The sequence below is a fragment of the Rattus norvegicus genome, chromosome 11 (genome assembly GCF_036323735.1).
Source record: "Rattus norvegicus strain BN/NHsdMcwi chromosome 11, GRCr8, whole genome shotgun sequence".
Classification (NCBI taxonomy): Eukaryota; Metazoa; Chordata; class Mammalia; order Rodentia; family Muridae; genus Rattus; species Rattus norvegicus.
In genome coordinates, this window is record NC_086029.1 from 50,963,496 (window position 1) to 50,987,065 (window position 23,570).

Consider the following 23,570-nt stretch of genomic DNA (forward strand, 5'->3'; position numbering starts at 1 on the left):
TTCAGGATTTACTTGGGTTCTCTCCTATGGCGGCATCACTGTGAGTCTCGTTTCTTCGCTCCATTATCTCTTTAGTATCTTTGTAATAAAGAAACTTCATTGGGAAGTAGGTCTGGGGTTTTCTCTTACCTCTTCAGAGGTGATCTCGGAGTCCTTGAAAATGTACTGATAATGATAAGAGTCAGACGTTTACCTGGGGATTTGTGCCACACCTGCTAGTCTAACAAGGGAGATGTCGACCACAAATAAGGGAATAACCTGCAGAAGGGTTGGCATCTAAGTAAAGGTGACTGGTCTGGATGGACAGTCAGTTAAGTCTCTGTGACAGAATCTCCAAAAAGAGCTGGGTACTTAGGTTTTGTGAGCATCCTTGGTTGGCATTATTACCTCACCCTGCTGTTACAGCGCTGTGTTCCCTCCCTTCATGGCATTGTGTCTAGGAGATTCTTCATTTTAAAACCAACACCACCCCTCTGAGCAGCCCTGTGAGGTACAGTCGTTTCCACTCACAGATAGTCAGATGGAGACACAGAAGTCAAATAACTCGTGAATGGGTACATATCGTATATCTGGAGAGGGAAAGCTTGTATGTTATTCTTAGTCATTCTGTTATGCTGCTTCTCAGTGCTGTCGTGCTTTACTGTGTTATCCTGTCCACCCTAGGCCACCTTCCATGGTCTGCCTTTCTATGGAACCTTCACTATGACGTGTTACACCTGAACCAAGAGTCTTAGAGTGAAGAGGAAGGATCCTCTGTGCCTTTGGTACTTGATGTTCTGCCCCCTCCTTCCGTATGCAGTTAAAGAGTCGGTACAAATCTCTCAGCACCTTGTAGCATGTAACCTAAATAAGGTATTGAAGATCTCTACCACACTGTCCTGGTCTGTAAAACAAGCAAAATAGTATATATTCCATATAGTTATTTCAGAAGAGAATTTAAATTTCCATAAATACACCAGTGATTCTTAACCTTCCTAATGTTGTTATCTTCTTAATACAGGTTCTCATGTTGTAATGAGCCCTAACCATAAAGTTATTTTTGTTGCTACTTCCTAACTATAGTTTTGCTATTGTTATGGATAGTAATGTAAATATCTCTGTTTTCCAGTGGTCTGAGGTAACCCTTGTGAAGCATTGCCAGGAAAAGGTGAGAAGCAGTTATCCCTTTGTTAAAATCTCTGAAGAAAACAGACGAAATGCCTTTGAAACAACCTCAGAATGTTTCCATGAATCCATTGTTTCTGAGCCAATCCTTAAAATGGTCCAGTGAACACCCTCTAGTGGACAGGGAGGGCATTAGTGTAGGGATTGGTTATTTTTGTCAACCCTAGAAATTCAAACTAATAGCTACTGTCACCTATGAGAAGGTTTGGTAGGGACCAGAATAACAGGAGAAAGAGTGTCACAGAAAAGCTAAAGATTGTATTACCAAATATGTCCAAATACGTAATTTTTCAACATTTTCATGTTTCAAGTGCTAGACTTATTAAAATAGTAATTACAGGGTTTAAGATATAACTCCGTGTTAGCATTCATAGTCAGTGTCTATAAGACCCTAGGTTTCGTCATGGATACCAGAAATAGAGTGAGAGGAATAGGGATGGAATCTGTGACTGATTCCTTTACATTATCCAGAAGCTTCAGCGAATAGTAGTTATTGCTAATGTTATGAACCCCGTACAACAGTCAAGCTGACGTAATGGCTGCTGCTCATGTGACATCACTGACTTTCTCAAAGATCAGTCATTCCTGTGTACAAGTTTAGTTTACTGTCTTTTAAAGTCACTTTACATAAAATTTAAACATAAAAAATCATATTGTAAATAGGTAATAGCTTATGGCTCAAGCAGAGTATTTCTTTAGAGAATGAATGAATAAAGCTTAGCAGGAAGACAATAATGACTTGTCATGTTGTAGTAAGAATAAGAAATGTGAGTCACAAAAACTTTCATAGGACAGGCAGTCACAGCAAGTCCCAACTGTCTCTGAGCCCTTTCAGAAGAATGCCCACCCAGCTCCCTAAATGCTCCCATCTCAACTTGCCTTTCTCTGGTTCTCCTGGAGTCAGAAAGAAACAAAAAAGGCAACAAAACAAAATGCACAGTTACACAATGTACCTTTTGGACTTCTAAAAAGCACTTCTTTTTTCTCTTTTAATATGTTTTATATTTATTTGTTTTTCTTGTATCAGCATTGCTAGCATTTGTGTTTATATATACCATGTGAATGCTTCCTGCCTGAGGATGTCAGAAGAAGGGACATCAGATCCCTGGAACTGTAGTTACAGGTCATTGTGAGCCACCATGTGGATGCTGGGAACCAAGCCTAGGTCCTCTGTAAGAACAAGAGATGCTTGAGAGCTCTTGAGCCATTTATAAAATATTTCCCTAGAATGTCAAACCCCACAGATGCCCAAGGCATGGGATATCAGTGCCAAGGCTTAGATAGGAATGGAGAATTGACAACTAAGTTTCCAGTGTGCATCTCCACACAGCCAGAGAGCTGCAGCTGACAGCTCTTTAATGTGCTTGGGTGATGAATCAGTAACAGTTCGGGAGATGCTGGAGACATAATTCAGAAGAACTCAAGGTGGGAAACATGAAAACTGTATTGAATTTAACAAAACATGTTGACTTTTAACTGACTTAAGTGGTAATTCCTGTTTTATAAAAGTGCAACATAGGTATAAAATTGATATTAAAGCCTGAATCATTCTAGGAAAAAGTAATCATGTATGGAAACAAAAGCTCCTTTCAATATGAGTTTCCTAATGAATCTTACTCTTTAATAAATATCAAAATTCAAGTAAATTTACTAAGATTATTGATAATGGAATCTAGAATTTACCATTTTTACACATACAGCTTTAAGAACACAGGGAAAGAAAACATAATAGTTATGTGCAGTGCAGGTATGAGTGTGCATGCCAGGGAATTGTGAATAAGATGGTGAACAAAAATGGTAAAAAGAATGGTTCCCAAGCATAAAAATATATTGAAGAAGTATTAGTACATGAGCGTTGAGTGGACAATGACAGATGTGGAGTCACTCCAATACTCATGTTCCTCAGGTGCATTTATTTATATTTGTTTCTGTTGTAGGGACTTTTTTTGGAGACAGGGTCTTGCTGTGTAGCACAGGCTATCTCAGACTTTGTAGTGTTGCATTTAAAGGAGTCATATTCCATATCTGCTCACAGATGCATTTAAAAATATTTGAAATTAGCATATATTAATTATAATAGGCTATAATATAGCATTTCCATACACATACATAATATATTTTGATCATATTCATACCCTTTGTTACCTACTGTCTCTTGTTCCCCTTTCCACTCCTGATAATAGAATTTTCTTCTCAACTCTGCCCACTTCTACTTTCATGTCCTATATGTATCTGTGTGTTTGTATGTGTGTGTGTGACCTGTGTGTGACCTAGTCAGTATCATTAAGGGTGACTATTGGAGCATGGGTTACAATTTACAGAAGCTTGGGCAGCTTACCAGTGGCTACAAAAATGAAGAAAGTGTTTATACCCACTAACCATTAGCTGTGTATAAGTCTTATGAGTCCCTTCTCCTTTAATACCAAGGTTCTGACTAGCCTGATCTTGTGCAGATCATGTGCATGTAATAACATTGCTCTGAGGCCAGGAATGCAACAGCCTTACCATGCCGAGAAGTCAGCAATCCACACTTTCTCTCTCTTCAATGTCTTCTTCCCAAACGCTCCTTGAGTCTTGGGAAGAGTGAAGTAAAGAAGTGCTATTTGTAGTGGACACCCACCAGTCATTTCTTCTCAGTACTCTGGCTCGTTGTATATGACTTTCGATATTTACGATGACCACCGAAAAGATTCAGCCTCTGACGGAAGATGGTAGCAACACTATTCTGGGTCTAGGTCATTGATTTTGAAGGTGCCAGTCATACTGGCTTCAGATACATTTTTTTTTCTCCTGACCTTAGATTATTGTTCTAGTCTTCTTCAGACTACATAGTTGTGAATCTTGGGAGGAGGCTTGGAACCCTGCTGTGTCAGTCTCCTTGAACTTTCTAATCCTACCTGTCCATCCATCAAAGCTGAGTTCTAGAAATAGTAACAGTTCTTGGGCTCTGAAGGAGCAGCATGTTCAGTGTTTTCTTGATGTGTGTGTTTGGTGGTGGTGGGGTCGATGTATGTGCCATGACCCCTGGATTACAATTTTTTTTTTTAAGATTTACTTATTTATTTTACATATATGAGTACACTCATTGTCTTCAGACACACCAGAAGAGGGCATTGGATCACATTACAGATGGTTATGAGCCACCATGTGGTTGCTGGGAATTGAACTCAGGACCTCTGGAAGAGCAGTCAGTGCTTTTTTTTCCTCCATCTTTATTAAATTGGGTATTTCTTATTTACATTACAATTGTAATTCCCTTTCCCAGTTTCCAGGGCAACTTCACCCTAACGCCTCCTCCTCCCCTTCTATATGGCTGTTCCCCTCCCAATCCTCCCCCCATTACCGCCCTGCCCCCAACAATCACGTTCACTGGGGGTTCAGTCTTGGCGGGACCAAGGGCTTCCCCTTCCACTGGTGCTCTTACTAGGATATTCATTGCTACCTATGAGGTTGGAGCCCATGGTCAGTCCATGTATAGTCTTTGGGTAGTGGCTTAGTCCATGGAAGCCCTGGTTGGTTGATATTGTTGTTCATATGGGGTCTCAAGCCCCTTCAAGTTCTTTCAGCCCTTTCTCTGATTCCTTCAATGGGGGTCCCATTCTCAGTTCAGTGGTTTGCTGCTGGCATTCGCCTATGTATTTGCTGTATTCTGGCTGTGTCTCTCAGGGGAGATCTACATGGGATTCCTGGGAGCCTGCACTTCTTTTCTTCATCCATCTTACCTAGTTTGGTGGCTGTATATGTATGGGCCAAATGTGGGGCAGGCTCTGAATGGGCGTTCCTTCAGTCTCTGTTCTAAACATTGCCTCCCTATCGCCTCCCAAGGGTATTCATGGTCCCCTTTTAAAGGAGGAGTGAAAGATCCGCATTTTGGTCATCCGTCTTGAATTTCATGTGTTCTGTACATTTAAGTTAATTCGAGCATTTGGGCTAATACCCACTTAGTAATGAGTGCATACCATGTGTGTTTTTCTGTGATTTGGTTACCTCACTCAGGATGATATTTTCCAGTTCCATCCATTTGCCTATGAATTTCATAAAGTCATTGTTTTTTTTTTTTTTTTGTTCTTTTTTTTTTTTTTTCGGAGCTGGGGACCGAACCCAGGGCCTTGTGCTTCCTAGGCAAGCGCTCTACCACTGAGCTAAATCCCCAACCCCAAAGTCATTGTTTTTGATAACTGAGTAATACTCCATTGTGTGGATGTACCACATTTTCTGTATCCATTCCTCTGATGAAGGGCATCTGGGTTCTTTCCAGCTTCTGCCTATTATAAATAAGGCTGCTATGAACATAATGGAGGATGTGTCTTTATTATATGTTGGGGCATCTTTTGGGTATGTGCCCAAGAGAGGTATAGCTGAGTCCTCAGGTAGTTCAATGTCCAATTTTCTGAGGATCCTCCAGACTGATTTCCAGAATGGTTGTACCAGTCTGCAATCCCACCAACAATGGAGGAGTGTTCCTCTTTCTCCACATCCTCGCCAGCATCTGCTGTCACCTGAGTTTTTGATTTTAGCCATTCTGACTGGTGTGAGGTGGAATCTCAGGGTTGTTTTGATTTGCATTTCCCTTATGACTACAGATGTTGAACATTTCTTTAGGTGCTTCTCAGCCATTTGGCATTCCTCAGCTGTGAATTCTTTGTTTAGCTCAGAACTCCATTTTTTAATAGGGTTATTTGTCTCCCTGCAGTCTAACTTCATGAGTTCTTTGTATATTTTGGACATGAGCCCTCTATCGGTTGTAGGATTGGTAAAGATCTTTTCCCAATCTGTTGGTTGCCGTTTTGTCCTAACCACAGTGTCCTTTGCCTTACAGAAGCTTTGCAGTTTTATGAGATCCCATTTGTCGATTCTTGATCTTAGAGCATAAGCCATTGGTGTTTTGTTTAGGAAATTTTCTCCAGTGCCCATGTGTTCAAGATTCTTCCCCACTTTTTCTTCTATTAGTTTGAGTGTGTCTGGTTTGATGTGGAGGTCCTTGATCCACTGGGACTTAATCTTTGTACAGGGTGATAAGCATGGATCGATCTGCATTCTTCTACATGTTGCCCTCCAGTTGAACCAGCACATTTTTTCCATTGGATGGTTTTGGCTTCTTTGTCAAAAATCAAGTGCCCATAGGTGTGTGGGTTCATTTCTGGGTCTTCAATTCTATTCCATTGGTCTATCTGTCTGTCTCTGTACCAACACCATGCCGTTTTTATCACTATTGCTCTGTAATACTGCTTTAGTTCAGGGATAGTGATTCCCCCAGAAGTCCTTTTATTGTTGTGGATAGTTTTAGCTATCCTGGGTTTTTTTGTTATTCCAGATGAATTTGAAATTGTTCTGTTTAACTCTCTGAAGAATTGGATTGGTATTTTACTGGGGATTGCACTGAATCTGTAGATCGCTTTTGGCAAAATGGCCATTTTTACTATATTAATCCTGCCAATCCATGAGCGTTGGAGATCTTTCCATCTTCTGAGATTTTCTTCAATTTCTTTCTTCAGAGGCTTGAAGTTCTTATCATACAGATCTTTCACTTGCTTGGTTAAAGTCACACCGAGGTATTTTATATTATTTGGGACTATTATGAAGTGTATCGTTTCCCTAATTTCTTTCTCGACTTGTTTCTCTTTTGTGCAGAGGAAGGCTACTGGTTATTTGAGTTAATTTTATACCCAGCCACTTTGCTGAAGGAGTTTATCAGGTTTAGTAGTTCTCTGGTGGAACTTTTGGGATCACTTAAATATACTATCATATCATCTGCAGATAGTGATATTTTGACTTCTTCCTTTTCAATCTCCTTTTGTTGTCTGATTGCTCTGATTAGGACTTTGAGAACTATATTGAATAAGTAGGGAGAGAGTGGGCAGCCTTGTCTAGTCCCTGATTTTAGTGGGATTGCTTCAAGTTTCTCTCCATTTAGTTTAATATTAGCTACTGGTTTGGTGTATATGACTTTTACAATGTTTAGGTATGGGCCTTGAGTTCCTGTTCTTTCCAGGACTTTTATCAGGAAGGGGTGTTGAATTTTGTTAAATGCTTTCTCAGCATCTAATGAAATGATCATGTGATTTTTATCTTTCAGTTTGTTTATATAGTGGATTACGTTGATGGTTTTCCTTATATTAACCCATCTCTGCATACCTGGAATGAAGCCTACTTGATCATGATGGATGATTGTTTTGATGTTCTCTTGGATTAGGTTTGCAAGAATTTTATTGAGTATTTTTCTGTCGATATTCATAAGGGAAATTGGTCTGAAGTTCTCTTTCTTTGTTGGGTCTTTGTGTGGTTTAGGTATAAGAGTAATTGTGGCTTCATAGAAGGAGTTCGGTAGTGATCCATCTGTTTCAATTTTGTGGAATAGTTTGGATAATATTGGTATGAGGCCTTCTATGAAGGTCTGATAGAATTCTGCACTAAATCCGTCTGGACCTGGGCTCTTTTTGGTTGGGAGACCTTTAATGACTGCTTCTATTTCCTTAGGAGTTATGGGGTTGTTTAACTGGTTTATCTGTTCCTGATTTAACTTCAGTACCTGGTATCTGTCTAGGAAATTGTCCATTTCCTGAAGATTTTTAAGTTTTGTTGAATATAGGCTTTTGTATTAGGCTCTGATGATGTTTTGAGTTTCCTCTGATTCTGTAGTTATGTCTCCCTTTTCATTTCTGATTTTGTTAATTTGGACACACTCTCTGTGTCCTCTGGTTAGTCTGGCTAAGGGTTTATCTATCTTGTTGATTTTCTCAAAGAACCAGCTTTTGGTTCTGTTGATTCTTTGTATGGTCCTTTTTGTTTCTACTTGGTTGATTTCAGCTCTGAGTTTGATTATTTCCTGTCTTCTACTCCTTCTGGGTGTATTTACTTCTTTTTGTTCTAGAGCTTTTAGGTGTGCTGTCAAGCTGCTGATATATGCTCTTTCCTGTTTCTTTCTGCAGGCACTCAGAGCTATGAGTTTTCCTCTTAGCACAGCTTTCATTGTGTCCCATAAATTTGGTTATGTTGTACCTTCATTTTCATTAAATTATAAGAAGTCTTTGATTTCTTTCTTATTTCTTCCTTAACCAGGTTATCATTAAGTAGAGCATTGTTCAACTTCCATGTATATGTGGGCCTTCTTTCCTTATTGTTATTGAAGACCAGTTTTGAAGGCCTTTGGTGGTCTGATAGGACGCATGGGATTATTTCTGTCTGTCTGTATCTGTTGGGGCTTGTTTTATGACCGATTATATGGCCAATTTTGGAGAAAATACCATGAGGTGGTGAGAAGAAGTTATATACTTTTGCTTTAGGGTAGAATGTTCCATAAATATCTGTTAAGGCCATTTGTTTCATAACTTCTGTTAGTCTGTCTATGTCTTTGTTTAATTTCTGTTTCCATGATCTGTCCATTGATGAGAGTGGGGTGTTGAAATCTCCCACTATTATTGTGTGAGGTGCAATGTGTGTTTTGAGCTTTAGTAAGGTTTCTTTTACGTATGTAGGTGCCCTTGTATTTGGGGCATAGATATTTAGGATTGAGAGTTCATCTTGGTGATTTTTCCTTTGATGAATATGAAGTGACCTTCCTCATCTTTTTTGATTACTTTTGGTTCAAAATCGATTTTATTCGATATTAGAATGGCTACTCAAGTTTGCTTCTTCAGATCATTTTCTTGGAAAGTTGTTTTCCAACCTTTTACTCTGAGGTAGTAGTATCTGTCCTTGTCTCTGAGGTGTGTTTCCTGCAGGCAGCAAAATGCCGGGTCCTCATTCTGTATCCATTTTGTTAATCTGTGTCTTTTTATTGAGGAATTGAGTCCATTGATGTTGAGAGATATTAAGGAATAGTGATTGTTGCTCCTTTTATCTTCGTATTTGGAGGTGAGATTATGTTCGTGTGCTTGTCTTCTCTTTGTTTTGTTGCAAAATGATTAGTTTCTTGTTCTAGGGTGTAGCTTGCCTCCTTGTGTTGGGCTTTACCATATATTATCCTTCGTAGGGCTGGATTTGTAGAAAGATATTGTATATATTTGGTTTTGTCATGGAATATTTTGGTTTGTCCATCAATGTTAATTGAGAGTTTTGGTGGATACAGTAATCTGGGCTGACATTTGTATTCTCCTAGGATCTGTATGACATCTGTCCAGGAACTTCTGGCTTTCATAGTCTCTGGTGAGGAGTCTGGTATAATTCTGATAGCTATGCCTTTATATGTTACTTGACCTTTTCCCCTTACTGCTTTTAATATTTCTTTCTTTGTTTGGTGCATTTGGTGTTTTGACTATTTTGTGAAAGGAGGAGTTTGTTTTCTGATCCAATCTATTTGGAGTTTTGTAGGCTTCTTGTATGCTTATGGGTATCTCTTTCTTTAGGTTAGGGAAGTTTTTTCTATGATTTTGTTGAAGATATTTACTGGTCCTTTGAGCTGGGAGTCTTCACTCTCTTCTATACCTATTATCCTTAGGTTTGATTTTCTCATTGTGTCCTGGATTTCCTGTATGTTTTGGGCCAGTAGCTTTTTATGTTTTACGTTATCTTTGACAGTTGTGTCGATGATTTCTATGGAATCTTCTGCTCCTGAGATTCTCTCTTCTATATCTTGTATTCTGTTGGTGATGCTTGTATCTACGGCTCCTTGTCTCTTCCTTTGGTTTTCTATATCCAGGGTTGTCTCCCTTTGTGCTTTCTTGATTGCTTCTATTTCCATTTTTAATTCCTTCTCCTGTTTGATTGTGTTTTCCTGTAATTCTTTCAGGAATTTTTGCATTTCCTCTCTATAGTCTTCCGATTGTTTATTTGTATTTTCCTGCATTTCTCTAAGGGGGTTCTTTATGTCTTTCTTGAAGTCCTCCATCATCGTGATCAAATGTGATTTTAAATCTAGATCTTGCTTTATTGGTATGTTTTGATATTCAGTGTTTACTTTTGTTGGAGAATTGGGCTCCGATGATGCCATGTAGTCTTGGTGTCTGTTGCTTGGATTCCAGCGCTTGCCTCTCGCTATCAGATTGTCTCTGGTGTTACCTTGTTCTGCTATTTCTGACAGTGGCTAGACCGTCTTATAGGCCTGTGTGTCCGGAGTGCTGCAGACCTGTTTTCTTGTTTTCTTTCAGACAGTTATGGGAACAGAGTGTTCTGCTTTCGGGTGTGTAGTCTTTCCTGTCTACTGGTCTTCAGCTGTTCCTGTGGGTATGTGTCCTGAGTCCACCAGGCAGGTCACTTATAATAGAAAAGTTGGTCTTACCTCTGGTCTCGGACCTAAAGTTGCTCCTCGGGTCTGCATTTCAGCTCTCCTTGAGGGCAGCAACCAGGAGGGCCTGTGCTGCCTCCTCTGGGGTCCCTGTGTACAGGAGGCCCAGATGGCGCTAGGCGTTTTCCTCTAGAGTCAGAAATGTGGGCAGAGAGTATTCTCCTCTGGCTTCCCAGGCGTGTCTTCCCCTCTGAAGGTCTAGGGTCCAGGGAGCTGTTTGACCAGGTCCTTCAGATCCTGACAAGGTCTGGAACGCATCGTTCCTGCAGTTTGAGTGCCCCTAGCTTTCTGTTCCCGCAGTCAGTGCTCTTAACCTCTGAGCCATCTCTCCAGCCCCTACAAATTCTTTTTACCTGATCAATTGATTCCTAAAACTTCCTTATAATAATAAAAATCCAAGAATATCTTGATAAGTTCTGAAGAAAAGAAATACTGTGCCCGAGGCAGAATAGCAGACAAGTACCCCTGGTTTTGTTAAGAGATGCATGGTTGATATAAGCCGAGCTAATCCAGACTGTTGCACATGACTGTGAATACTGACCAAATTCCCATCTACTTTGGGGCACATGAGTGGTATACACATCCAGAATACTTATAATGACTTCCTCAATTTCAGTTTGGGACTCACGTTAAAGCTGTAGTTTCCAAAGTGTGGTCCTAGAGAACAGAGGTCTTTGTACCACCTGGAAACTAGTTAGAAACTTGAATTTCTGTCACTGGGTGGGATAGATAATAGGTCCAAGTGCTTGTTAAGCAAGCTTAACCTCAGCTCAGATCCACTGAATGCTACTGCACACATGTACAATCTCAGTAGTGCTAGAGCAAGATGGAGGAAGAATTGCTTGAAAACCGGAGGGCTGACTGGCATGGGGTACTAAATGCAGCTGCACAAACAAGAGAGACCCTGCCTCCAGTATGATAGAACAGGAGTGAACTAGTCCTCTGGCCTCCACAGAGGCAATGAAGTAAGTATATGTACACTTTCACTTATGCACATGCACACCATATATCCACACACATATAAATAACTCACCAGTTTTCTTTAAAAGAAACAAAAATTCCAGGCCCTATCCTCCTGAAGCAGTAACTCCAGGCAGCATCCACTGGCAAAGTAAATGAAATGGATGCACCGCCCATAGTAGTAAGCGGGAGACAGCAAAAGGGGAAGGCACTCCACATCACCGGAGTAATTGAAATTCACATGGCAGGGAGGAGTCACAGGTGTTACATTTCAATGCAGCCATTTCTCACTTAAGCAACTTCAGGGTGAGTAGCAGCTGAAATTTATTTAATTGACCATGGTTAATGAGGCTCCCAAAAACCTGAGCTGGAAAGGTCAGCTAGTAAATAAATGAAATGTTTCCTGCTGCATCATCTGTCATTTGATGTGAGCTTGTGATCCTCAAGAGAGCTAATTGTTGGATAGAATGCAAAACTCGGAAGGTGGGGAAGCGTGCATCATTAATCCGTAGCAATGTTTAAATCATCCTTGAATCTGTATCATCTGAGCCTCTTGTCAACTCATTAATTCTATTACTGCAGAGTTCCCCAAAGTTAACTTTGTAAACCCCAGTCGTTGTTGGAGAAGAGCTTAATGTTCATCCCTTCAAACACATTATTTTGGTGATAGTATTCTCTTCTATAAAGAATCCTTGGCTTCAAATTTCATAACTAAGGAAAACCCTTCTTTGTGCAAGTACTGACACACAAAACCACCTTTTCTGGATCTTGTTCTTTGAAAGATTGATTATTATTAATTAAATTTGAGCCTGCCTAGGTTATGCACATCACCTGTGTGCAGGAGCATTCGGGGACCAAAAAGGGACACTGGATTCACTTTTCGAATGGACTGTTGTGAGCTGTCATGTGAGTGCTGAAAATTGTATGTGTGTCCTCTGAAGACCAGGCAGCACTTGCAACCATTACTGAACCATCTCTCCATCTCCAATAAAAATACTTTCTGACAGATACAAACCTATGTAAATTCTAGGCATGTTGCTTCCAGAGGGCAAGACTTAAGTGATATGAGAGCTAAAGTAAGTGAGGCATTCCTCTATGGTGTACATTTAAGGCACCATAGAATACTGTGTGTGCGCGTATGTGTGTGTGTGTGTGTGTGTGTGTGTGTGTGTGTGTGTGTGTGTGTGATATCTTCGGTACATGCGTGAGAGTATGTGGTTGCACATGCTTGCACAGGTATGTGTATGAGTACACATATATGTGGAGATTAGAGCAGAATGTCAGGTGCATTCAGTTTTACAGGCTTGAGAAGGGCTCTCTCATTGAGCTTGCTGTTAAGTGCCAGGGAACTCAACTCCGTGTCCCTTCAAGGCTGGAGTTAAGGGATGCATAGGTTCCCTGACTTTATATCTGGCTGCTGGGTACCATGTTCGAAAAGCAACTTCTCACCCTCTTCCTTCTTCCCAGCCTCTTTGAAAACCTAATACATCAATCAAAAGTAATTTTACAATAAGCTAAGATGAATAAAATCATATTTTTAAATAAAGCCAGCGTGAACATCACAGCCTTATGAGACAAAAAGAAAAGTCAGGAAGACCAGTCCTGAATTAGTCAGATTTTTGTCTTGCTGTTACAGAGTTAGTTATGAAAATGATAAGTGATAGATGTATTTTGCTCATAGATTCAGATTCATCATGTCAGTTCATGATGAGCGGGGAGAATTTAGTGGAACAAAGTCACCCACATTGTCAGGGCCTGCGGATAGGAAAGGAAATGGGAGGGGCTGAGGCAAAATTTACTTCCCCAGGGCACAGCCCTATTGTGTACTGTCCCCCAGCAAGGCCCCACATCTGACTTTTCATCATGCCCACCCACGGTACAGTATATGAACCTGCCAGGGATTAATCTATTGATTAGGCAAAAGCCTCAGAAACTGGTCATCTCAGAGGAAAAGCCAGAGGTCTGCAGAAATGAATGCAGCTGTTCTCATCCCAGTCACAGCAGCAGTCCAGATTCACCATTACAGATCCTGTCTGAAAAATCGCAGGTAAATGAAGTGTAAACCTATGGCCACATGCACCCTCTTCATCTTCAAAATGTACTCGTTCCCGATGCTAACACTCATTTATTGCTCATTTTCTGTCCCAGGGATGTTCTGATATCTCCATCGCTGTGGCAATATGCTGTCCTCTTCAACCGATTCAGTTATCCCTCTGAACTGGAAAAGACCTTGCTCTTGCGGGGCTATCACACAGTCCTTCAGGACGCTTTGCCACATTATCCCAAGTCAATGAAGTGTTACCTCAGCCGAACTGCAGACCGAATGCCTTCAGAACGACATCAGCCGGGACGTTTGAAGACATACTACCTGCTTAATGCTGCTTCTCTTCTTCCAGTCCTGGCTCTGGAAGTGAAGGATGGGGAGACAGTCCTGGACTTGTGTGCCGCTCCTGGAGGCAAATCCATAGCTCTGCTTCAGTGCGCTTATCCAGGTACTGTCTGCTCTGTCCTCACCCACATTGTTCCACGATTCAGTGTTTCAGATACCTGGAAGGCAGATGAAAAGAGGTGTGAGAACGAGGGTGCAGGGTTAGGAATCCTCAGTAACAGGAGGACAGCGTGAGTCAGAGTGAAAACCACAGCTGAGGAGGGATGGGAAAGACCCCTGTCTGATGCAGAACTCCATTCTGGGAGCCCACACCTCCCAGAGAATGTGACTGAGTTCTCGGAAGCGAATTGAGGAGGGTTTTGAGATTTTCATTTGCTTTTTGTGTTTAGTTTCACTGGGGATGACACTCGGGGCTTCTCCGTCTGAGTAAGTGTTCTGCCACTGAGCTCCTTACATTAGAGAGGTTTGTCTGCGTGTTATTGTCATTGCTCTTTGTAAAATACACAAAAATCCACTTAAAACTGTTTCATTGTGCTCTTCCTTAGAGTGTACTGTTCTGTTCAGTAGAGGTATGCTAGGTAACACATACAGTTTCAAATTTTTTAATATTCTCATTTGAAAAAAGTAATAAATGGTGAAATTAATTTTTCAGAATACTAAGATAATGTCCCTAACTAAGGCACGTAATCATAACAGAGGTGCTAGATGAAGTATTTTATACTCTCGTTTTTTTAGAGGTCTTTACGTTATTTTCTTCCTAAAGCACTTGTCAAGTCCTCATGATCACATGTGGCAAGGGAAGATAGGATTAAGCAATGCAGTAAGTTCTTCTAGAGTGACAATGTTATGGTTAGTACTGGTGTAAAGTGTAGGGGCTGGGATGTGTGTCAGTCAGTACAGTGTTTGCCGCGAGCTTGAGGACCGAATAAGCTTGTATTCAGAGCAGTGCGTTTCAAAGACAGTACTGGGCAGATTGCTTTGTGTCTATCAGTGTGCTGCCTGAGGAGGTAGAGACACAGGGTGCTCTGTGGAGTATGCTGGAGAGCTGCGAACAAAGACAGATACCCCAAATCAACCTCTTCCCCCTCTACATGCTTGTTCAACTGAAATCTCTCTCTCTCTCTCTCTCTCTCTCTCTCTCTCTCACACACACACACACACACACACACACAGACACACACACACACACACACACACACACACACCACTTCATTGTACAATTATATTGATAGAGGTGATCATTTTACACAAGAGCTCTTGCTAGCTGAGCCTTGTGTCCAGTCTCTTCATGGTTTAAATTAACTTTTTTGAAGTACTCAGGCTTCTAAACTGTAACACATTTTTCTTAAGATTAGGGGTGAGTGAAAAGCTAGTTTTTATTTGCACCTTGGCGAATGGCCATGTGGAAGGAGATGTTTTTAGGAAGTGGATGATCTAAAAAGTGATTGGTTAGATTCCCCAAGCTTTCCTGTCTCTTAGAAAGGCATTATTTTCCCCAGGACGTACATACAGCACTTTGTAGACTGCTAATTTATTTCTTCCTTTGAAAACCTGTGCTGTTGAAGTAAGCTTTTGGAAACATTCAATATGTTAAGTTACATTTTCGCTTGATACAGATATATTTGGCTCTGGTACAGATATATTGATATTTAGAGGAAAAAAACACCTAAACACCTAATATGTTTTACATCTTGGATATGATTTTGAAAATGAGGTTTTCTGTATTTTGACATAAGAACTAAAAATAAATAGGCTAGAATTTAGAATACATTATTATTTTTATAATCTGAGCTGTGCTTTTTGGAAGCATTTAAGGAGTATTTGTTTTTTATTCACTCTCTTATGTGTTCCTTGATGATGATCTTATATTAACTCTTACAAGATTATTAATTTTAGGTATAGAATTTTGAATATTGTAAGAGATGGAAGAGAAATATCTGAGTCCATTTCCATTTTGACAAGTGGTGTTTAATCTTAACCCACGTCATAGGTTATAGTACTTTACACATTTGTAGTGAGGACGATGACTGGCTCTGGAACTCAAAGGTAACTGATAACATTCTGGACCTGCAAGATGGGGAGAGCCTTCCATCAAGGGCCGTGAACTACCATCAGTGTTCCCAATAAAGGAACTTTCCATCTAAGTGGGACTATAGTAAAGGTTCCCTACAGGTGCTGCTGTCGTTATGTTGCTGTTTAAAGCCCAAATTAAGTTAGCCATGGTGTTCACATGCGGATGCAGAAGCAATGCTAGTTGCTGCTTATAGAGAAGCAAAATTTAAAACGATGGTAATACTAAGTGTGCAGTTTATACAGTGGTTTTGTTTGTTTGTTTGTTTTTTTTACATCCACACTGGATCTTATCCTGGGCAACAAGGTTGTGTCTTTGATTGATGAAAGGGTTTAAAATGATTAAAGAATTAGGCTACTTTTCTTTTTTTTTTTTTTTATAATTATAGTTTCTAAGGTCAGAGTTTAATACATTGACGAGAATGCTTAAATCGGTTCTTTGTAACAATTACAAGAACAAAAACACATGCCTAATCAAAGTCTATTTAAAAGTGGTTTGCTCAAACTTTATCTAAATATTATGTGTTAGTTAAAAGTACTTGACTGATGGGGCTAGAGAGGGGGCTCAGTGGTTAAGAGCACAACTGGCTATTCTTCCAGAGGACCCGGGGTTCAATTCTTGGCACCCACATGGCAGCTCACAACTGTCTAGCTCCAATTCCAGGGCCTCTGGCACCTTCACAGGCATACATGTAAGCAAAACACCAATGAACATAAAATAAAATAAATTTAAAAACAAATACCTGACTCACAACTAATTTGGGTGTTTAGTAACCATACTTGGAAGCCTATACTCATATGGTCAGAGAAAGAAAATCTTCCTTTGACATCCAAGGTCAACTAGGTTCCAGGAGAATATTAAGCATCTCTGGAAATGTTCGGTAACTGTGAAATGTCCTTTAGCTAGGATGTTATCTGTTCTCTTGTTCAGGAATGCCACGGAGACACACACTATCTGGTGAATTCTAACCAATGTCCAATCCACAAAGGAGGTTGGGGCTGGAGAGATGGTTCAGCAGTTAAGAGCTCCAACTGCTCTTTCATATATCCCAAGTTCAATTCTGAGGAACCACATGGTGGCTCACAACCATCTGTAATGGTATCTGATGCCCTCTTCTGGTGTGTCTGAAGACAGCTATAGTGTACTCACATATAAAATAAACAAAATCTTTTTTTTTTTTTTATTATTAACTTGAGTATTTCTTATATACATTTCGAGTGTTATTCCCTTTCCCAGTTTCCGGGCAAACATCCCCCTCCCCCCTCCCCTTTCTTATCGGAGTTCCTCTCCCCACCCTCCCCCCATTGTCCCCCTCCCCCCAACAGTCTAGTTCACTGGGGGTTCAGTCTTAGCAGGACCCAGGGCTTCCCCTTCCACTGGTGCTCTTACTAGGATATTCATTGCTACCTATGAGGTCAGAGTCCAGGGTCAGTCCATGTATAGTCTTTGGGTAGTGGCTTAGTCCCTGGAAGCTCTGGTTGCTTGGCATTGTTGTACATATGGGGTCTGGAGCCCCTTCAAGCTCTTCCAGTTCTTTCTCTGATTCCTTCAACGGGGGTCCTATGCTCAGTTCAGTGGTTTGCTGCTGGTATTCGCCTCTGTATTTGCTGTATTCTGGCTGTGTCTCTCAGGAGCGATCTACATCCGGCTCCTGTCAGCCTGCACTTCTTTGCTTCATCCATCTTGTCTAATTGGGTGGCTGTATATGTATGGGCCACATGTGGGGCAGGCTCTGAATGGGTGTTCCTTCTGTGTCTGTTTTAATCTTTGCCTCTCTCTTCCCTGCCAAGGGTATTCTTGTTCCCCTTTTAAAGAAGGAGTGAAGCATTCACATTTTGATCATCCGTCTTGAGTTTCATTTGTTTTAGGCATCTAGGGTAATTCAAGCATTTGGGCTAATAGCCACTTATCAATGAGTGCATACCATGTGTGTTTTTCTGTGATTGGGTTAGCTCACTCAGGATGATGTTTTCCAGTTCCAACCATTTGCCTACGAATTTCATAAAGTCGTTGTTTTTGATAGCTGAGTAATAATCCATTGTGTAGATGTACCACATTTTCTGTATCCATTCCTCTGTTGAAGGGCATCTGGGTTCTTTCCAGCTTCTGGCTATTATAAATAAGGCCGCTATGAACATAGTGGAGCACGTGTCTTTTTTATATGTTGGGGCATCTTTTGGGTATATGCCCAAGAGAGGTATAGCTGGATCCTCAGGCAGTTCAATGTCCAATTTTCTGAGGAACCTCCAGACTGATTTCCAGAGTGGTTTTACCAGTCTGCAATCCCACCAACAATGGAGGAGTGTTCCTCTTTCTCCACATCCTCGCCAGCATCTGCTGTCACCTGAGTTTTTGATCTTAGCCAATCGCACTGGTGTGAGGTGAAATCTCAGGGTTGTTTTGATTTGCATTTCCCTTATGACTAAAGATGTTGAACATTTCTTTAGGTGTTTCTCAGCCATTCGGCATTCCTCAGCTGTGAATTCTTTGTTTAGCTCTGAATCCCATTTTTTAATAGGGTTATTTGTTTCCCTGCGGTCTAACTTCTTGAGTTCTTTGTATATTTTGGATATAAGGCCTCTATCTGTTGTAGGATTGGTAAAGATCTTTTCCCAATCTGTTGGTTGCCGTTTTGTCCTAACCACAGTGTCTTTTGCCTTACAGAAGCTTTGCAGTTTTATGAGATCCCATTTGTCGATTCTTGATCTTAGAGCATAAGCCATTGGTGTTTTGTTCAGGAAATTTTTTCCAGTGCCCATGTGTTCCAGATGCTTCCCTAGTTTTTCTTCTATTAGTTTGAGTGTGTCTGGTTTGATGTGGAGGTCCTTGATCCACTTGGACTTAAGCTTTGTACAGGGTGATAAGCATGGATCGATCTGCATTCTTCTACATGTTGACCTCCAGTTGAACCAGCACCATTTGCTGAAAATGCTATCTTTTTTCCATTGGATGGTTTTGGCTCCTTTGTCAAAAATCAAGTGACCATAGGTGTGTGGGTTCATTTCTGGGTCTTCAATTCTATTCCATTGGTCTATCTGTCTGTCTCTGTACCAATACCATGCAGTTTTTATCACTATTGCTCTGTAATACTGCTTGAGTTCAGGGATAGTGATTCCCCCTGAAGTCCTTTCATTGTTGAGGATAGCTTTAGCTATCCTGGGTTTTTTGTTATTCCAGATGAATTTGCAAATTGTTCTGTCTAACTCTTTGAAGAATTGGATTGGTATTTTGATGGGGATTGCATTGAATCTGTAGATTGCTTTTGGTAAAATGGCCATTTTTACTATATTAATCCTGCCAATCCATGAGCATGGGAGATCTTTCCATCTTCTGAGGTCTTCTTCAATTTCCTTCTTCAGTGTCTTGAAGTTCTTATTGTACAGATCTTTTACTTGCTTTGTTAAAGTCACTCCGAGGTACTTTATATTATTTGGGTCTATTATGAAGGGTGTCATTTCCCTAATTTCTTTCTCGGCTTGTTTCTCTTTTGTATAGAGGAAGGCAACTGATTTATTTGAGTTAATTTTATACCCAGCCACTTTGCTGAAGTTGTTTATCAGCTTTAGTAGTTCTCTGGTGGAACTTTTGGGATCACTTAAATATACTATCATATCATCTGCAAATAGTGATATTTTGACTTCTTCTTTTCCGATCTGTATCCCCTTGACATCCTTTTGTTGTCTGATTGCTCTGGCTAGAACTTCAAGAACTACATTGAATAAGTAGGGAGAGAGTGGGCAGCCTTGTCTAGTCCCTGATTTTAGTGGGATTGCTTCAAGTTTCTCTCCATTTAGTTTAATGTTAGCAACTGGTTTGCTGTATATGGCTTTTACCATGTTCAGGTATGGGCCTTGAATTCCTATTCTTTCCAGGACTTTTATCATGAAGGGGTGTTGAATTTTGTCAAATGCTTTCTCAGCATCTAATGAAATGATCATGTGGTTTTGTTCTTTCAGTTTGTTTATATAATGGATCACGTTGATGCTTTTCCGTATATTAAACCATCCCTGCATGCCTGGGATGAAGCCTACTTGATCATGGTGGATGATTGTTTTGATGTGCTCTTGGATTCGGTTTGCCAGAATTTTGTTGAGTATTTTTGCGTCGATATTCATAAGGGAAATTGGTCTGAAGTTCTCTTTCTTTGTTGTGTCTTTGTGTGGTTTAGGTATAAGAGTAATTGTGGCTTCGTAGAAGGTATTCGGTAGTGATCCATCCGTTTCAATTTTGTGGAATAGTTTGGATAATATTGGTATGAGGTCTTCTATGAAGGTTTGATAGAATTCTGCACTAAACCCGTCTGGACCTGGGCTCTTTTTGGTTGGGAGACCTTTAATGACTGCTTCTATTTCCTTAGGAGTTATGGGGTTGTTTAACTGGTTTATCTGTTTTTGATTTAACTTCGGTACCTGGTATCTGTCTAGGAAATTGTCCATTTCCTGAAGATTTTCAAGTTTTGTTGAATATAGGTTTTTGTAGTAAGATCTGATGATTTTTTGAATTTCCTCTGAATCTGTTGTTATGTCTCCCTTTTCATTTCTGATTTTGTTAATTTGGACGCACTCTCTGTGTCCTCTGGTTAGTCTGGCTAAGGGTTTATCTATCTTGTTGATTTTCTCAAAGAACCAACTTTTGGTTCTGTTGATTCTTTCTATGGTCCTTTTTGTTTCTACTTGGTTGATTTCAGCTCTGAGTTTGATTATTTCCTGCCTTCTACTCCTCCTGGGTGTATTTGCTTCTTTTTGTTCTAGATCTTTTAGGTGTGCTGTCAAGCTGCTGACATATGCTCTTTCCTGTTTCTTTCTGCAGGTACTCAGCGCTATGAGTTTTCCTCTTAGCACAGCTTTCATTGTGTCCCATAAGTTTGGGTATGTTGTACCTTCATTTTCATTAAATTCTAAAAAGTTTTTAATTTCTTTCTTTATTTCTTCCTTGACCAGGTTATCATTGAGTAGAGCATTGTTCAATTTCCAAGTATATGTGGACATTCTTCCTTGATTGTTATTGAAGACCAGTTTTAGGCCGTGGTGGTCCGATAGCACGCATGGGATTATCTCTATCTTTCTGTACCTGTTGAGGCCTGTTTTTTGACCAATTATATGGTCAATTTTGGAGAAAGTACCATGAGGAGCTGAGAAGAAGGTATATCCTTTTGCTTTAGGATAGAATGTTCTATAAATATCCGTTAGGTCCATTTGGCTCATGACTTCTCTTAGTCTGTCTACATCTCTGGTTAATTTCTGTTTCCATGATCTGTCCATTGATGAGAGTGGGGTGTTGAAATCTCCCACTATTATTGTGTGAGGTGCAATGTGTGTTTTGAGCTTTAGTAAGGTTTCTTTTACATATGTAGGTGCCCTTGTATTTGGGGCATAGATATTTAGGATTGAGAGTTCATCTTGGTGGATTTTTCCTTTGATGAATATGAAGTGTCCTTCCTTATCTTTTTTGATGACTTTTAGTTGGAAATTGATTTTATTTGATATTAGAATGGCTACTCCAGCTTGCTTCTTCTGACCATTTGCTTGGAAAGTTGTTTTCCAGCCTTTCACTCTGAGGTAGTGTCTGTCTTTGTCTCTGAGGTGTGTTTCCTGTAGGCAGCAGAATGCAGGGTCCTCGTTGCGTATCCAGTTTGTTAATCTATTTCTTTTTATTGGGGAGTTGAGGCCATTGATGTTGAGAGATATTAAGGAATAGTGGTTATTGCTTCCCGTTATATTCATATTTGGATGTGAGGTTATGTTTGTGTGCTTTCATTCTCTTTGTTTTGTTGCCAAGACGATTAGTTTCTTGCTTCTTCTAGGGTATAGCTTGCCTCCTTATGTTGGGCTTTACCATTTATTATCCTTTGTAGTGCTGGATTTGTAGAAAGATATTGTGTAAATTTGGTTTTGTCATGGAATATCTTGGTTTCTCCATCTATGTTAATTGAGAGTTTTGCAGGATCCAGTAACCTGGGCTGGCATTTGTGTTCTCTTAGGGTCTGTATGACATCAGTCCAGGATCTTCTGGCCTTCATAGTTTCTGGCGAGAAGTCTGGTGTGATTCTGATAGGTCTGCCTTTATATGTTACTTGACCTTTTTCCCTTACTGCTTTTAATATTCTTTCTTTATTTTGTGCATTTGGTGTTTTGACTATTATGTGACAGGAGGTGTTTCTTTTCTGGTCCAATCTATTTGGAGTTCTGTAGGCTTCTTGTATGCCTATGGGTATCTCTTTTTTTAGGTTAGGGAAGTTTTCTTCTATGATTTTGTTGAAGATATTTACTGTTCCTTTGAGCTGGGAGTCTTCACTCTCTTCTATACCTATTATCCTTAGGTTTGATCTTCTCATTGAGTCCTGGATTTCCTGTATGTTTTGGACCAGTAGCTTTTTCCGCTTTACATTATCTTTGACAGTTGAGTCAATGATTTCTATGGAATCTTCTGCTCCTGAGATTCTCTCTTCCATCTCTTGAATTCTGTTGGTGAGGCTTGTATCTACAGCTCCTTGTCTCTTCTTTTGGTTTTCTATATCCAGGGTTGTTTCCATGTGTTCTTTCTTGATTGCTTCTATTTCCATTTTTAATTCCTTCAACTGTTTGATTGTGTTTTCCTGGAATTCTTTCAGGGATTTTTGCGATTCCTCTCTGTAGGCTTCTACTTGTTTATTAATGTTTTCCTGTGTTTCCCTAAGTGTGTTCATGTCTTTCTTGAAGTCCTCCAGCATCATGATCAAATATGATTTTGAAACTAGATCTTGCTTTTCTGGTGTGTTTGGATATTCCATGTTTGTTTTGATGGGAGAATTGGGCTCCGATGATGCCATGTAGTCTTGGTTTCTGTTGCTTGGGTTCCTGCGCTTGCCTCTCGCCATCAGATTATCTCTAGTGTTACTTTGTTCTGCTATTTCTGACAGTGGCTAGACTGTCCTATAAGCCTGTGTGTCAGGAGTGCTGTAGACCTGTTTTCCTCTCTTTCAGTCAGTTATGGGGACAGAGTGTTCTGCTTTCGGGCGTGTAGTTTTTCCTCTCTACAGGTCTTCAGCTGTTCCTGTGGGCCTGTGTCTTGAGTTCACCAGGCAGCTTTCTTGCAGCAGACAAGTTGGTCTTACCTGTGGTCCCGAGGCTCAAGTTTGCTCGCGGGGTGCTGCCAAAGGGCTGTCTTCGGCGGCAGCAACCAGGAAGACCTGTGCCGCCCCTTCCGGGAGCTTCAGTGCACCAGGGTTCCAGATGGCCTTTGGTGTTTTCCTCTGGCGTCCGAGATGTATGTACAGAGAGCACTCTCTTCTGGTTTCCCAGGCTTGTCTGCCTCTCTGAAGGTTCAGCTCTCCCTCCCACGGGATTTGGGTGTAGAGAACTGTTTATCCGGTCTGTTTCCCTCAGGTTCCGGTGGTGTCTCAGGCAGGGGTCCTGCCGCTCCTGGGCCCTCCCCCACGGGAGCCCAGAGGCCTTATACAGTTTCCTCTTGGGCCAGGGATGTGGGCAGGGGTGGGCAGTGTTGGTGGTCTCTTCCGCTCTGCAGCCTCAGGAGTGCGCACCTGATCAGGCGGTGAGGTCTCTTTCCCACAGGGTCTGGGAGCAGAGAGCTGCTGCGGGCCCGGGATCCTCGGGCGTGGGACCTCCGGCAAACACAGGACGTGCCCGGTCCTAGATGAACTCTGCCTCTGTGTGTCCCGATCTCACCAGGCAGCTCTCTTGCAGCAGACAAGTTGGTCTTACCTGTGGTCCCGAGGCTCAAGTTTGCTCGCGGGGTGCTGCCCAAGGGCTCTCTGCGGCGGCAGC

The 23,570-nt window shown here is 40.9% G+C and overlaps 1 protein-coding gene across 14 annotated transcripts in view; it reads left to right on the plus strand.

Moving 5' to 3' along the window:
* Window positions 1-23,570, plus strand: part of Nsun3 (NOP2/Sun RNA methyltransferase 3) — a 102,180-nt gene that overhangs the window by 3,309 nt on the left and 75,301 nt on the right. For 3 of the 14 annotated variants that reach the window (XR_010055930.1, XM_063270215.1, NM_001427314.1), the window contains exon 3: window positions 13,496-13,839. Coding sequence is in view for 13 of the 14 variants with exons in the window: in XM_063270215.1 (XP_063126285.1) it covers window positions 13,496-13,839 (344 nt within the window). In the remaining variant the exon portion in view is untranslated. Of the gene's footprint in view, window positions 1-452; window positions 853-1,108; window positions 1,148-13,264; window positions 13,395-13,495; window positions 13,840-23,570 lie in introns of those variants that run through there. The other 11 variants (XM_063270216.1, XM_039088812.2, XM_063270217.1 and 8 more) reach the window with 9 other exon arrangements.